Consider the following 17,376-nt stretch of genomic DNA (forward strand, 5'->3'; position numbering starts at 1 on the left):
TTTCACTTTGCATGTGGCAAATGCACACATGTGTTCAGGTGTACCAGAGGAGGATGTCTGGAGTCGTGCTCTATCACTGTCTGTCTTGTCTGTCTGACAGAGAATCTCTCACTAAGCCTGGAGCTAGGCCGATGGCCCCAGCAATCCTGTTTCTGCCTCCCCAGCACTGGGGTTACAGACATGCATGGCCACACACAGCTTTTTATGTAGGTGCTAAGGATTTGAATTCAGGTTCTCATGATTGTGCAGCAAGCATGTTTATCCACTGGGCTATCCACCCAGCTATAGGACCACATTTTAAAATGAACATTATCAAAGTTGATTTTTACATAAAGTCAGGATGTTAAAAGGATATGGCAGTCACATACCCCGGGTGAATGGTGTGCCTTTTAAGAGATCTGGGACAGACACAAAAAGTGGTTTCAAATGGGTTGCCATGTGAGAGTATTTATTTTCTGCTCAGAGATTAGACTACTCAACAAAGTCAGAGATTTATTTAGGAAAGAGGTGGAGGAAGATGAAAGTAACTTTAATCTTATCATTAGCTGGGACAGCCATCAGAACAAAAGCAAGTGCCACTGGTATTTTCCTCAACCATACCTTGTGAGAAAAAATGACAATCAAATCATATACTAAGAGCCCAGAAGACTTCAGGTCTCTGATACATACATACATACATACATACATACATACATACATACATACATACATTCATATGATTATATAATCATTTTTTATTTATTCTTCTCTCATACAATACATTCCAACTGCAGTTTCCCCTCTGGCCACTCCTCCCAGCACCACACCTACCCTCTTCCTCAGATCCACTCTTCCTCTATTTCCTTTCAGAAAAGAGCAGGCCTCACAATGATATCAACCAAACATGGCCTAACAAAATACAATAAGAATAGGCACAAACCCTCATATCAAGGCTGGATGAGGCAACCTGGTAGGAGGAAAAGGGTCCTAAGTGCAGGCAAAAGAGAGCTAGCCCCACTCCCACTGTTAGGAGTTCCACCAAAAACCCAAGCTACGAAACCGTAGTAGATATACAGCAGACCTAGCAGAGACCCATGCAGGCTCCCTGACTGTCAATTCAGTCTCTGTGAGCCCCTATGAGCCCTGCTTAGTTGATCTGGGGGCTGTGCTCTGATGTCCTCGACCCCTCTAGCTCCTACTCCCCAAGCTCCACCTAATGTTTGGCTGTGGATCTCTGCATCTGCTCCCATCAGCCGCCAGAGGAAGCCTCTCTGATGATGATCCCTAGTATATATTTTATTATTCTGCCATGTCAAGGGATAAGATTGATTGTGGGTTCCTCATTTCTCAGCTCACTTTCCCTGGTGAGAAGCAGACCCCAATGAGCAGGCACTTACATCTTAGACTGGCCAAAAGAAGGGAACTTCTAAAGGTCACTTTCACACAGCCTCTGCAGATGGTGACCTTGGAGCAACAAGCAAAGAGGGTAAAACATCCAAGAGCAGCCTTCTGTAAAAGCAAGCATAGTGGAGATGACAGGTTAAGCCTGTAGCTGGAGCAAATATGACTTTCTTCCCACGAAGCATTTGACAGGAAGCTCTGTGACTTATGTTAGACTCAACCACATGTGCATGTTCCCAAAGCACAGAGGAAAAAATATTGATTCTCAATCTGCACCTGTACAACTTGGCTGGCTGGCTGAAGTGTTTCCTTCAGGAGAGCTGGCTTGTATATAAAAGCATAGTTCCTTTTAAAATATTTTTGTGGTCTGAGTTGGGTTTTTATGGTGCTGGGGATCAAAATCTAGGCCTTACCATGTTAAGTGTGTACTCTTCTTTAGCTACACTCCCCACACCACTTGTGCTACCTTTCCAATGCAAAAGCTGCAGCTAACCAAGACAATGCCTTTCAGAGGATGATGATTGTTATGATAGAAGATTCGCCCCAGCCCCTGGCATCCATATACCCAAAGAGTCTGGGATGTTAGCTTGGAAGTTCCACCCAAGTCCCCTCCGCTATCTCCCTCCAAATCCTGCTGCATCTCAGAAAGCCTGCCAAAATGATGACCCATCCCCCGGAGATACTCAAGACTACTCCCACAGGTATTTAAACTGCCCCCAGTTTTCCAGTCTCCCTTTCCTGTCTCCTCTGGGGGCGGGCGGTTGGAAGGCCATCCAGGAGCATTGTATCCATTAAACATGGGCTTTTTCTAATTTGGTTTGATTTGATCTGATTTGGATTGCTGCATCAGCAGAGAGGCTTATTGGGGTGTAGAAACTTTTCAGTGATCTGTGGGAGGGAACCATCTCTAGACTGAAAAAATACTGACTGCTAAATTTCACTACTTCAGGCACTCAGCCAGAGGGAAACAGACATGGTGCTGGAGAGGAAGCTGAGAGTTCTACATCTGAATCTGCAGGCAGCAGGAAGAGACTGCCACATTGGGTCTGTGTTGTTTTAACTTCAGCACAGTGGCTGTGCCTTAACCTACTGCTATCTCCACCAGCAACTGAGACTCCACAGTTGCTGGCTTGCTTCTCTAGCAATGGATTCACTGCTTAGGCTGAAGCCTGGTGAGAATTCTGTTTCTGCAGGCACCAGCCCTGTCACTGCTGCTAAAGGTAGCTTTAACTAAATCTCTATCGTTCTAATTATGAAAAAGACTTGAGATTCAAAGGCTGGGCTGAAAACCTGCTAGCTCAGATAGGCTAAGTAGCAACTAACTAACCCTCTCTTCTTGCTAGCAGCCACAGAAGACCTGTGCTTCCATTTCACCAAACCAGCAAAACCTGTGCCATTCCAAACCCCACTCTACTACTTTCTGTGTCTCTCTATCACTTCCAGATGCCCTCTGATGTTCTATGGTTACTTTCTCTCAACCAGTTGCTTAAGCAGCCTCCTGACCCAAGGTTAATTTTATTTAATTAAAGCAAATACAAACTTGGGGTTCACAGTGTGATCAAATATCACCCAACAGTCCTGGCTTGAGCACCTGACACCTCAAAGTCCACCCCCTAGTGGCTCACTTCCTCTAGCAAAGCCACACCTACTCCAACAATGCCACCATTCCCTATGAGCCTATGGGAGCCATTTTTTTTTTCAAACCACCACAGGCACCTACCACAGCATTACCATAAGTTGTCCCTAAGTGGAGAATTACAGCAGATTTCATTTAGGAAAAGAAAAACAACAAAAAGCACTACTTATGTAAATGCTACATTGAAATATGAAAATCTTCCAATGGAAGCATTTTCTCTTCCATCTTGTCTCTTTTGAAATTGACTTTCTTGGTTATACAGAAACATGTGTGCTTAAGCTGCTCTGAGGCCAGAATGCTAAGGAGAAATGTGACTGACACAGTCTCTCCAGCTGCTATGGTTGACTGAGGGAGAAGAGAAGATGGTACCTTCATTAGAGGTCTGTATTTGCACAAGATCTGGCCTTAACACAGTCTGTTATAGGGACTTTAGTGGTGACTAATGAACTGTGAGCCCAGGAGCCACCTACACTTAAGATGAGCCAGGGGCCAGCAACAACACATGAAATCTACCTTGGTGCTCCAGGCAAGTCACTGACTTTCCCAGAATAAAGAAAGAAAGAAATCAGTGTGGAGATGTTGCTTCACTTCTGCTTTTCAAACCTCTTGCAAAATGAGTTTTGTGGTGAATACCAACATACAATGGGACACAATTCTATGAACTATAGTCCCAGCTTGCCAAAACTGGTGCAGAAAAAAAAAAAAAACCTCGCAATTATGAACTGAGAAACTTGATTTTCTTTAGCTATAAACTGCAGATTACTTGGATCATGCAGGGGAGAGGGGACAGATGCAGGGGAGAAGGACAGAAGTATTATGGCAGCCAAGTCCAGTGACTCGAGTCAGAGCTGGAGAGGGAAGGAGGAAAATGGAAACTCTGAAGAAAAGCCACCTCGTCACACACTTTGAGACAGTAGCTGCTTGGAATTCACTCATTCACAAATGACCTGATTCTGGTAACTGAAACAGGAGGACCTCAAGTTTAGGTGATCCTCAGAACACAAATGAAGAAGGGTCAGGGATGTAGTTCAGTGACAGGGTGCTTTCCTAGAACACACAAGGCCCTGGGTTCAATTCTTAGCACCACAAAGAAAAGTATTCATGTATGTAAAATGAATCTCATGCATTTAAATTGGGGAAAATGTAAGGTTTATTTTGTTGTTGTTGTTGTTTGATGTGTATGGGTATTTTGTCTGCATGACATCTGTATACCATGTGCAAGTCTGGTCCTCTGCAAGAGTAACAGGTGCTCCTAACTGGTGAGTCAACTCTATAACCCCACCCCAAATGTATTTTTGGAATACTCACTATGAAGGCTTGAATGACAAATGTCCCCCATATGCTCACATACTGAATTTGTATTCTACATGTTGTTATTCTGTAAAAGTTTAAAAATTAGAAAAGAAAGCCTCGAGATGGAAACCGGTGCGATGGAACACGAACGATATAGAGCACGTTAACCAACCAGTTTACGTGGGGGAGGGGGAGAGAGAAACCGAAGAACAGAGCAGAGCAGAGAGTAAGAGAGAAGAATTAGTGCTCGACCACCGGAAATAGAGAGGGAGGGTGGGAGGGAGGCAGGCGAAGGGAGAGAGCAAGCAAAGAGAGACAGAATGTGGAGATACACGCTTAAAAGGGGAAGCTTGCACATGTATACTGAGACTTTATGCTTCCCGGTAGTAATGACATGGCCACGCCCCTGTGCGTGCCCCGCCCATTGTCAGGGGGTGGGTCTGTCTCTTACAGGGGTACTTTGAACCTTCATAAAGACTAGCTCTCATGGAACTCTGGGCTAAGCAGGGTACTGCCTGAGTGCATTCTGCCAGGTAACCGGGGCAGGCCAGCATGATGCCTGAACCTTTCACTATATATCTCACAATTTGAATTGTATATATCCAGTTGTTTATTGGACATCTCCTCTGGGATACCTATGGATAGATCACAATTGCATCCTTCCTTTCTCTTCTATCCCCAAACCCAAACCATTCCACCTACAGTCTTCCCCATTTTAGTAAATGGTAGCCCCAACCTTGTTTGTTTAAGACAAGGTCTCACTATATTGCCCAGGCTAGCCTTGAACTTCCCAGGTCAAGCAACGATTTCTGATAATAGTAGGTGTGTCCCACCACACCCAATTAACTACCCCATTTTCTTTTGGTGACAGGATCTCTCTATGTAGCTATCTTAGAAATTGCTTTGTAGACAGGCTGGCTTTGAACTCACAAAGATCAGCTTGCTTCTGCCTCCCAAGTGCTGGGATTAAAGGCCACCATGCCTCGCCACAGCCGTCTTAATACACCGAAAACCATAGAGTTGTCCTTGACTCGTCTCTCTCCCACTTTTTAATCAAATCAGGGACCAGGAACCACCACTACTGCTACAATCCTGTTTGAGCAGCCTCCACTGCCATTCACCATGATTATTGGTGTGACCTCTGAAGCAGGGCTGACAGATAAAGTAACAAGGCATCCAGTTTGATTTGAATTTGATAAACAACAGGAATATTTTAAAATGTGTGCCCCATACAATATCACCCTCCTTTAGTGGTTCTCTTCTATGTCTCTTCATGGCAACCCCATCCCACTTACATCAAGGATTTCCTCAAATGCCAGATTTTCAGTTAGTTCAGTACATCTGTGAACACCTTAAATAGCAACTCCCCTCTAGTATTCCCTGTGTCTCCTTCTCTGTTCATTTTTCCCCATGGTGGTTTGTACTTAAAATGTTGTCCAAGGCAGTGTTTTCTGTCTAAGCACTACCAGGCTGGAAAAAGCACAGCTGGAGGCTTACAAAGACCTCCATAGTAACTGCAACTGCAGGAAGGTTTCAATAGCCCTTCCCTGATTGGCAGCATGTAGCAAGGCAACCAGCCAATCAGTGACTACTGCTCCTCAAAAATTTGACAATCTTGGGGCTTCAGAGCACCCTGCAGGCAGAGGGGACTCCTCATTCCTGCCTTAGCCTCCAAAACTCCATGTTTCAAATTTAGACAATAATTCTGAGATAGTTTCCAGGCTCCAGATTCGGCAGACACCGACCACTTCAGAGATTAGCGACTGTAGAAGTCTGCTGAGCCTGCAGACTTGCTTTGCAAAAGATAGCTCTCAGTTGGCATCCCAAAGCCTTGAGAGCTTTGAAGTGCATCACTTCTCTGAGCTAACAGCTCTTGCATTACTGAGTTCGGTCCCTTGCATTACTGAGTTCAAATAACTTCATTTAAATCCCACATGATAATCAGTTTGAAGTTGTTTTACCCATTTAATGGTTGTGATCCGACATTGACAGTAAAGTAGCTCCCGTTTGTTCTGTAAGCTGTTTGTCTACTCTATTCTTGGAGGAGGGTGGCAAAGAGCCCGGATGAACATAAAGGATGGTTTTCAATCACCACAGGGGTCTCTCTGTCTCTTTCTGTCTACTCTCCCTTCATAAGATGAATAGATCCCATTCACATATGTTATCACAGTGACAGAAAACTAATATAAATTATTATCATCTATCATAGTAAATATTTTGTTTGTCATTTGTCTTACTACACAAGAATCTAAGATCCCTGGGGGTGGTAATGCTTTGGTTTGTGTTTTTAAAGTTTTATGCTCCTTTGCATGATGAACAGAGCCTCTTACACAATGACATCCAATATTTATTGGATGAATGAAAGAATAAAGAACCTTCATTTAAACAGAAATATTTGTGTAAATTTTAAAGGTAAATGCTACCCAGATCTCATAGGAGAGAGGGAGAAAGACCAATAGCTACTGCTGAAGGTGGGTCCTTGACAGATTTATAAGTATTTCCAATTCATCCCAAGACACAAGTCAGGGTTGTAATGCACTAAGTGCTTTTTTGTGGGTGCTTTCTTTTGGAAAAAGGAAGAGGGTCTTAAGTGTCTTAGGGTGCCCTCTGCTTCTTCCATCTAAGTGTTAGCCAATGTCTTCTTTTCTTCCTTTTCTTTTTCCTTTGAGACAGTAATGTAGCCTCAGCAAGATGTGAACTCAAGGCTGGTCTTGAACTTCTGATCCTCCTGTTTTGACCTCCTGGCTGCTAAAATTTATGCTTACACAAGTCATCTGGAACTCTTGTCAACAGGTAGGATCTGGTTCACTCAGTCTGGGGTGGGGCTTGAGAACCTGAATTTCTCACACACTCCCTGGTGATGCTAGCACTGGTAGCTTGGGTATGCCCTGGGAGGAGCAAGACTTAAACAATTTTTTAAAAATTAATTTTTATTGTGTATGTGTGTGTATTTTGCATACATACCACAGCATTCACATGGTAGCCAGGGGACAAAATTGGGGTAGATTCTCTCTTTCTGCCTGTATGTGGGATCCACAGGCATGAGACTTGTACAGCAATTGCCTTTACCCACGTAGATGAAGCGTAGGAGCCAAAATGTGACCAGTGGTATTAGATCACACGTCTCTAGTTGCCTTTATTTCTCCCTGAAGTCAGGTCATGCCCCTTGCAAATCTCTCCAGGGAGTTGAGAAGTTGGTGTGCTGGAACTAAGTTCTGAGAGTTGAGTTTTCTCAGTTTTGCTCATGGCTACAAGGCCTGGATAGCTTTACCTACTGCTCAGACCCAAGACAGACAGACTTGAGTTGTAGCTAGACTTTATCAGTAATTTCCTGACTTCTAGCATAAAGTCAAGGTCATTTAGCACAGAACTTAACTGCCCACCCCACTCTGAAAACTGGTAACAGCAAGAAATGCCCCTTTGCTCTTTGGAATCAGAAGTGTTTTCTTCAAGACCCCATCGTGTTGCCTATGATATGATGCTCTGTAACTCCCCTAGCATTCTGGGAACTGAAGGGTCAGTCTCCTTCCCTTCGGGATACCATCATGGCTGCCTATGGCTGGGGTTTTCTCTTTCTTAATAAAGCATTCTTTCTATGCACCCATACGCTATTTTATTTATTGCAGTGGTTCAACTTACGAAGGAACAAACTTTCTTTTTTAAACAGAGGCTGTTAGTCTATTAAGAGTTATGATCTTAAATATAGAAATGTACTCTGCTACCAGTTCACTGTGGCAATGTTACTTTGGTGGAACTGGTACATATATGAAGAACAAAAGTTATGGAGGAAAAAGAAAGGCTAATAATATAATTTTTTTTGTTTTTTTGAGACAGAGTTTCTCTGTATTGCTTTGGAGGTTGTCATGGAATTCGCTCTGTAGATCAGAGCTGGCCTCGAACTCCCAAGTGCTGGGATTAAAGGTGTGCCACCAATGCCTGACTTAATAATATTAAATTTAAGCACCTAAAAATGTGTGACTGCTGTTCAGAGTGTGTGGGGAAGGAGACTGGTATTTTGGTGTCCCTTAAATCACACTATATATAGTAAGTTTTCTTAAAGGTAAGGGAAACTCTGTGATGTACAGAATTAAAAACTTAAATGGCTCCATACCAACAAAGGACCTACAAGCCCAAGTGGCACGGCCTGTTTCTCTTTCCTTATACTCAGGCCAACAAAGTAATAGAAACTACTATGGTTTTGCAATACCCCTTCCACTGACTATCTTAGAGAAGTCCACAGCAGCCCTCTAGGGTGTGTCCTACTTTTTCCCGGACTGCCTCTCTTTCTCATAACTCTCATGCTTAAAATCTATTTTAAATTATCTTTAATAAACACCAACTCTGCCTCATAAAAAAGGAACATCACCTCCATTCTTGGTAAACTCTACAATTCCACAAAGAAGACAGTATTATTCTCATTTTGTACTTGAGGGAACTGACTTCCAGTCCACGTCAAGGAACTTGACCATGGTTACCATAGTAGGACAAGCTATGGGCCAGAAAGAGGTCCTAATCCCCAGAAGCTATGATGCTGGTACCTTTTGTAGAAAAGGGATTTTGCTGCCCTCCCCTAATAATGAGATTGATGACTGATTTATATGCTACCTGATAGCCCTCATCCAGCAGCTGGTGGAAGTAGAAGCAGACACCCACAACTAACCACTGAACTGAACTGGAATCCAGATGCAGAGAAGGACGAGTGAAGAGCAAAGGGGTCCAGACCAGGCTGGTGAACCCACAGAAACAGCTGACCTGAACATCGGGGAACTCTTGCTCCCCAGACTGATAGCTGGGATACCAACATGGGACTGTTCCAGACCCCAGGAACATGGGTTTCAGTGAGGAAACCTCGGAAATCTACGGGACCGCCTGTAGTAGTTCAGTACTTATCCCTAGCATAGGTGTGGACTTTGGGAGCCCATTCCACATAGAGGAATACTCCCTGAACCAAGACACACTGGGGTGGGCCTAGGCCCTATCCCAAAGGACACGATAGACTCTGATAACATCCTATGGAATACCTCACCATCCAGGGGGAGCAGAAAGGATATGTGATAGGTAGGGTTTTAGTTGGTGGGGGTGGTAGGGGAGGAGGGAGGGAGAGGGAACTGGGATTGTCATGTAAAACAATCTTGTTTCTAATTCAAATAAAAAAATCTGGGAAAAAAAGAAAAGGGATTTTGCAGCTATGATTAAGTTGAAGATCTGGGCCTGAGGGAATCACCCTGGATGATCTGTGTAAACCTGATGTAATCTCACAAGTCATTGTAAGCCAAGCTGGGATGTTAGCAATAGTAGTGTAAAATATGACTGTGGGAATAGAATATGAATCAATACAGTGATGGAGCCATGGACCAAGGAGCGCAAGCAGCTTTTGGCAGCCAAAATCCTTCAAGGCATGTTGGGCCCTTCCCCCATTGGGGTCTGCTGACTAGGAGCTTACTTCTTGTTTCCCTCCTTCTGATAAGGCCTGAATGCAAGTTCCTGTTATCTGCCCATCCTTATTGTCTGAGGGGCCTGAGAACATGAACTTCTGACCTGGGTGGTTTTCCACTGTGCCTGCTGACTGGTATAGAAGCCTTCCCTCCTTTGTAATAAACGGCATTCTCCTTGCAAGAATGACCCACTGTCTTGTCTTTTTTGAATCCTCAGGCCCCTCGCTCGAATCTGTGAGAAGTGTTGTAGCGCTGGTGTTACAAAGGCACTTTCAGAGCCTCTCAAGGGAGCACAACTTTACTAACACTGGTTTTAGGCCTGCCATCCTTTCTGGACTTTGAATCTATGAGGACTTTTGAGTCTTAATCTAGCATAAGGTTTTGAGACCTTATTGACTGCACTGGTGCTCTCACTAAAGAACCTTCTGAATCAGGTAGAAAAGGGATGGGAAATGCGAACAGAAGAGTAAATCCCAAGGCAGTGGTGTCATACACCTTTAATTCTAGTGCTCAGGAGGCAGAGGCAGGTGAATCTCTGAGTTCAAGGCCAGCCTGAACTACAGAGTGAGTTCCAGGATAACCAGGGCTACCCAGGGAAACCCTGTCTCGAAAAACAAACAAAAGCAAAATCCTGAGCCGTCCATCCTACTGGCCAGCTTCCCTTTTCTGACTGAATTATTCCATGTATTTGATGTGGATGGTAGGAATCAGCTCTCACAAGTGAGTCTTTAAAACGCTTTTAAGCCGGGCATTGGTGGTGCACGCCTTTAATCCCAGCACTTGGGAGGCAGAGGCAGGCAGATCTCTGTGAGTTCGAGGCCAGCCTGGTCTCCAGAGTGAGTGCCAGGATAGGCTCCAAAACTACACAGAGAAACCCTGTCTCGAAAAACCAAAGGGGAAAAACCCCCTTTAAATTCAAGGGAGTGAGGGATGTGGGAATGCTGAGGTGGTGTTGAATGCTGTCCTCTAAGCATGGCAGCTGTGACTACTCCAAAGACCCCCAAGATCTGACCAGTCATTCCCTCACAGCAGGGGTGAGGAGTGCCCTTAGATCCTCAGCTTAGACTTCAGCCATTGGCTCCCACACCTCCCTCCTAGTGGTTCCCAATTCTCCCCAGCTGCACACGGTGTCAGGAGGCGATAAGGTGGCTGCAGTCTGAGACTTTAATTAATGAAGTTGTTTTGGGATCACCTATGTGCCCAACAGTAAGACCAATAAACTCACTGGTTCACCAAGCTGGACTGGGTGGACTCATTACTTTGGTCTGTTCTTGGTGCCCTATCAGGGATGAGCAGACATTTACTCATAACTCCTCAGGAAAAGTTCATGCAATAAATTGGATCTTCACACCACTCAAGACTTCACCAAATCAAGAACAGCTCAGTTAGGGTAGACATCATATCAAGAATTTATTAGACACTACAAAGAAGAGGCCACACACATTCCTGTTTCTCATTCTCACTAGTGATAACGACAAGTGAGTGGGATCTGAAGGGACAATAGATTTTGTCCTCCTACCTGAACGTGTGCTGTTGCCTCTGATCTCAGTACATCATGGATTTACAGTTGAAACAACATCCAAAGAACCCCAAATAACACAACAAGGGTAATGTGGAATTGCTGGTAGAGGGGACTGGATGATTTAACACAGTGAAACTTGACAACATTTTTTACAACACTATAATTATAAAGTTGAAGGCACATCTTCGGCAGAAATATCAATTACATGCGCATGAGAAAATACAAACTAGATTACAGCAAACAAATATTGCACAAAGTTGTCCGCTCCTGTTTTGGATTCTAACCAAAGTTTTACAATACATAACTAAACATTTCTTTAAAAACACAAGGTTGAGACACCTGGTTCTGGCTACAAAAGACATTTATTATCAATGTCATTAAAAAGCTCATGTGACTGAGAAACAAATTTGTGTTTTATCTGGGTTACTCATACCAGACCGAAGGACTTAAGAAAGTCCCTGTAAAAGTTGGTGATGATTTGCCATGGATTGGTTTTTTTATATTTGGTAAAGAAATTGATTTTTAAATACAGAAAACTAAATATTCCAAAAGAGTGATATCAGGAATGTATGTTTTAAAAATGAATAACCTGTAACCAGATGCCTCATCCAAAGAAAATAATAAGATAGAGTAAAATAAATATTAAGAAAAATAATTTTAAAACAGAATCCACAAGTAATGGAAAATTCTCTACTACATCTTTTTGATTTTAAGCTGTGTACAGAAAAGATATGCAAACTCACATTTTGGAAACATCTTGTCTATAGTGCTATTTCACTCATTCTGTATATCTGAATGAAGAATAATTTTTTAAAAAATTAAAGCATAATATAAAATTATTTGTTCATAAGGCATCAAATTTAACTTTCTAAAATGCTGATACTAAAGCAGGAAAAGCAACATTTCTACTTCATACTTGACAACTATACTTTTAAAACTACAATAGTAAATACTCTAGTTGTATTTTAATCTTTAAATTCAAAAGGCATCTTTGGATACTTAAGTTAAAGGTGCCCCCTAGCTAAGTCTGTATCAACACTGGACAACAAAGTGTCCACAGTGCCTTCTGAAAGAGAGAATGGTTGCTGAGTGAGTACAAAAGAGTGGCAAAGATAGGGTAAAGAATCTTAAGACAGATGCAAATAGAAATCCATTTTCATTTTGTATGCGCTCCCTGTCCCGTCCCGTCGTCCCCCCCCCCCCCCCGTGTGTGTGTGTGTGTGTGTGTGTGTGTGTGTGTGTGTGTGTGTGTGTGTGTGTAACTCATTACCTAAAGCCAGTGACCAACTGAAAGCAATGTGCTTGAGCCCCCGTCTCCTAGGAATACAGCTTCTCTCAAACACATTTTTTTTTCTGGTAGTAAGAACTGAAATGCTCTTCTCACTGTCCTATAACAGGATGTGGAGACAAGAGGAGGATTCAATAACACATGCATAACAGAAGGAGTAGCAGGCTGAGAGCTGGGGAACTTCTATTCTCAATTTGGGTCCAGAGCAAGAAAAATCTATTATACATCTCTATTATTAACTGTTTCTTCTAGGAGTCAATGAGTCATGTTATGATGGGCCACTAGTATTAAAAAAACAAATATTCAAACTCAAACTCTTAAGATGGCATAGGCATTGGTCTAAAATAGAGTTTAAACATATAACTCACTCATACTTTATTAAAACAGGTTTGCTTTTCTAGGTTAATAGCACCTTCATCAAAAGTCTTACCTCTCTAAGACAGCTAAGATAGAAGTTAGGTCTTTTCCAAATCTGGAAAGACAGCATTGGAGAATATAAATGTTTTTGGGTGTGGGGGTGTGAAGGAATAAGAGAGAAAAGGGTTGGAATAGAAGAAACCCATTCTCCATTTCATGTTATACTCTGTTCTATAAAACGATTTTTCATATTCAATATTGAACAGAAAAGGAAAAATGAATATTTTCTGAGCATAAATCATACATGATAGGCATTGTGCTATTGGCTTAAAGTATGGCATGCAAATAAAAGATTAGGAGTTTGTTTATAAGCATAAATTTTTTGAACAAGAGAAAAATATAACTGACTATAAGTTATAAACCAGTTTCTTATTTCTATATTACAGTTTGCTATGTATTTTGATAAAAGCAGCTTTGTGTGATAGTATTATTTTAAAATCATTTAGATAAATTATCTAAAACATTAGAGCTAACTAAATTTTTATTAAATTATAATATACTAGCCAGGTGATTATATCCCAAAAGAAGAATTTAGAGAGTCCAGGTACTTTTACATGGCCAATATATGTTAAAATAATAGTGTTAATCTTTCAAGAATTCTTCAGTGAAAGAGGCTCAAATGGTAAGTTTCTAGACTGGGACTGATGGACAGGCTCCAGTATGAACAAAGCTGAGCTCAGCAGGGGAGAACTGCAAGCTAGCACAGAGCTAGGGAAACTGAAGGAAGAATCTGAGATTTCTGACAACAGTGGAAGAACACGAGAGTAGAGAACTCTACACACCTTAAGGTTTCCGAGTAACAAGAGATTTCAGAAAAACTGTCAGTTACAAAAAATGTTTTGAGACAGGGTCTTAGTGTATATAGCCCAGGCTGGCTTTGAGCTTGCAATCCTCCTGCCTTACTTCAAGTTATTATGGTCAGTTATTTTTAGTCAAAGAAAAACCACCTATACTTAGCTTACTTGAAAGGTGACAAAAGCCAACCCAGAGGCTCTTAGGAACTAAAGGACAAGAATGCAGGCATTATGAGGTGAAAGCGAACCCACAATAAATAAGGCACATCTATTTGAAACAGTTGTAACTGTTTTCCTTCTGAACTAGATGCGTTGTACAGTGCTTTGAAAGCCATCGCTCCCCAGTAGGGCAAGGATACAGGCTCAAGAATATCCTCAAGGTCGTGCTCTCAAATGTTCACATTTTAAATCATCCTGTCTTTGGGCACTTTCTTTTGGTCAAATAAAAATAATTTGCCATATTAGCAGCAAGTCAGCAACCTCTAACTGTAGAGTTTGTTTTAAACTCACTGCTCAACCCTCTATTCCTATTAAAACAAAAATTGCTGCGAATTCATTTTTGGATAATGCAAGATTCAGAGCTCCTGCCCTGAGAAATTTATTGTTGCCATTAACAAATACAACTCAGATAGAACCCCACACATAAAAGCATGAGACTGACATAAGATCCTTCCATGACAATATTAAGTGCTGTGTCAGTGCACATGAACTTCATTAGCAGCATCTCCCAGGCCTTTTACAGTGTGGTGTCATCATCTTCCTGGAAGTCCCCCACCAGAAGCGAGTGCTTGTCAGGTTCACTATTAACAACACTGTTCAGGGAGCGTTTGTCAGACAGTAGTGAGTTTATAGAGGCTCTGCTGTAATTGACAATTCGGTCCAGCAAGCCCAGTCTCGGGGAATTTCTGGAGGCATCATCTATTCCAACGTGAACGCTGATTTCTGAAGGACTCCTCTGTCCTGTGTGGCTTCGGGTACGCAACTCATAATTGTCATAAGTTGGTTTCCTGTAGCTAGACATAAATTTAAAGCAACCAAATGTTAACTAGATCTTTGTTGTGTGCACAAACAAAATGAGATTTGCCCAGTAGAAAGCCTGCAAAGGTGGCTTCTGTAAGAAAGTTGCTCGAAATTAACTTTGTGTGTCACATAATCCAAAGACCCACTTCTCAAAGCTAATATATGACACTTAGCCCCGTTCTGGGCTTATGCCTATAATGCATACACTACATAAAATGACAACTACAGTTTTTTCTATTTGTTTTGAGACAGGGTCTTTTACTATATAGCTTAGCTGGATTATTTCATTCTTTCCCCACTTCCCCTGAGTGCTGGGAATACAAGTATATACCACCATACACACAATATTTATTGTTACCTAGTAATTCTTTTTTTTGGGGGGGGGGTTTCGAGACAGGGTTTCTCTGTGGCTTTGGAGGCTGTCCTGGAACTAGCTCTTGTAAACCAGACTGGTCTCTAACTCACAGGGATCCACCTACCTCTGCCTCCTGAGTGCTGGGATTAAAGGCATGTGCCACCACCACCTGGTTTACCTAGTAATTCTTAAGAATTGTTTAGGCGTCTGGGAAGATGACTCAGCAGATAAAGTGCTTGCTGTACAAGAATGAGAACCCAAGTTAGGATTCCTAGCACCGACATAAAAGCAGGGTGTGGTGGCCTGCACCTGTGATCCTAGTGCGCTAGGAAGGTGAAACAGGAAGAGCCTGCGGGTCATTTCCAGTCTAGCTGAACTGATGAACCCTAGGTTCAGTCAGAGACTCTGCCTCAAAATATAACGTAAAGAAAAATAGAAGACATCCGATGTTGACCTCTGACCTCCACGCGCGTATACACACACACACACACACACACACACACACACACACACACACACACACACTTACTTGGGTATGCCCTTTCAATACAAGAATCAAACACACTAAGAAAAACTGGATGTTAGAATATAAGCAAGTCATCATACTTACAGTTTGAGGAAAAGGGAAGAAAGTACTACAGAAACAGATGAAGCAGCCATTGCTGCGGATCCCATCCAGGGTTGCAAAACCAAACCAATGGGCAGAAAAACTCCTGGAAACAAGTTTGGATCAGAGTAGGCAGTAGTAAATGAATTATCAACACATTTCTAACATATGCATAATTTATTTTTTTTATTTAAAGATTTATTTATTTATGCATATGAGTGCTCTTATTTTGCATGTATGTCTGAATGACAGAAAAGAGCATCAGATTCCATTATAGATGGCTGTGAGCCACCATGTGGTTGCTGGGACCACCATGCAGTTACTCAGGACCTCTGGAAGAACAGCCAGTGTTCTCAACTGCTAAACCATTTCTCCTGCCCCAATTTATTTTCTTATTTCTTCAGCATTTTATCCTCTTGGTTGTGGAGATCTGTGTTGCTGTCAATTTTTCCTTAGTGTAGAGTCCTATCATGAATATTCTTGTCCATATTTCCTCATGTTTAAGAATTTCCCTAGGGTGCATCTCAGGGGAGAAACTGCTGTATCCTGATAGCTGTAAGTGGACATTCCTTATTTCTCCAGTGTGCTAGAGCTCATACTCTATAATTCACACACATGTACTTGCTCTTTTTTTTCTGCATACTTTTTTTTTAGCTAGGGAAGCCCTAGCTGGCTTCAAACTCACAGAGACCTGTATAAGTTCTGTCTTCCAAATGCTGGGATTCAATTAGGCATGCAGCATCATACCTGACTCAACTTTTTTTGTTTTAAGTTAAAAATTTAAATCTGTTCGTGTCTGTGTATCTGCCCATCTATCAATCTATGTTTTTTGACACAATGTCTTATTATGGTAGCTCTGACACCTGGAACATGCTATATGGCTAGCCCAGACTAGCCTTAAATTTGCTGCTGTCCTCCTGCCTTTGCCTCCCAAATGCTGGGATTACAAGTGTGAGCCACCATGTCAGAAACACTTGGTTTCAATATATTTGTTTGTTTATTGGTTTTTTGAGACAGGGTTTCTCTGTGTAGCCTTAGATGTCCTGGAACTTACTCTGTAGACCAGACTGGCCTCAAACTTAACAGAGATCCACCTGCCCCTGCCTCCTGAGTGCTGGGATTAAAGACATGCACCACCACTGCTGGGTCCTTTTAGTTTTAATTTTAATTACATGTGTGCATATGCCTATGTGTAGGCACATATTTTTCCATACTATTTTCTCAATGTTTACCTAGGTTGAAAAATTTCAAATTATAAAATTTCAGAGGAAAAAATTTGAAATATCAAAATATTTATAAATTTTTAGGCTGTAATGAACTTTGTTAAACATTATTGGTTTTAATATTACCTCTCACCAAAACAACACGGTATATGAAAAAATAAGGTTAAAACTAAATCTAATTCTTCCAATATGATAGGTGTCTAATGACTTTAACCACAAAAGTAAAACATGTTAAAAGTCACATACCAGCAGCAATGGGAATTCCAACCAGATTATAAATTAGAGCAAAGACAAAATTGATTCGAATCCTCTTAACTGTCTTCCTTGACAAGTCGATACTTGCCACAACATCCAGAAGGTCATTCTGAGAAGAGAGAGAGACCAGTGATATTAGTGAGACTAACTT

The 17,376-nt window shown here is 41.9% G+C and overlaps 1 protein-coding gene across 5 annotated transcripts in view; it reads right to left on the bottom strand.

The window, feature by feature from the left end:
• Positions 1–11,129: 11,129 nt before the first annotated feature.
• Atp7a (ATPase copper transporting alpha) overlaps positions 11,130–17,376 on the bottom strand; it is a 118,238-nt gene continuing 111,991 nt past the window's right edge. For 3 of the 5 annotated variants that reach the window (XM_027432878.2, XM_027432879.2, XM_027432880.2), the window contains 3 exons: positions 17,217–17,334; positions 15,751–15,853; positions 14,502–14,778 (listed from right to left, as the gene is read on the bottom strand). In XM_027432878.2, the coding sequence (XP_027288679.1) occupies positions 14,502–14,778; positions 15,751–15,853; positions 17,217–17,334 (498 nt within the window). Of the gene's footprint in view, positions 14,779–15,750; positions 15,854–17,216; positions 17,335–17,376 lie in introns of all 5 variants that reach the window. The other 2 variants (XM_027432881.2, XM_035449900.1) reach the window with 1 other exon arrangement.

The sequence above is a fragment of the Cricetulus griseus genome, chromosome X, assembly GCF_003668045.3.
Source record: "Cricetulus griseus strain 17A/GY chromosome X, alternate assembly CriGri-PICRH-1.0, whole genome shotgun sequence".
NCBI classification, from domain to species: domain Eukaryota; kingdom Metazoa; phylum Chordata; class Mammalia; order Rodentia; family Cricetidae; genus Cricetulus; species Cricetulus griseus.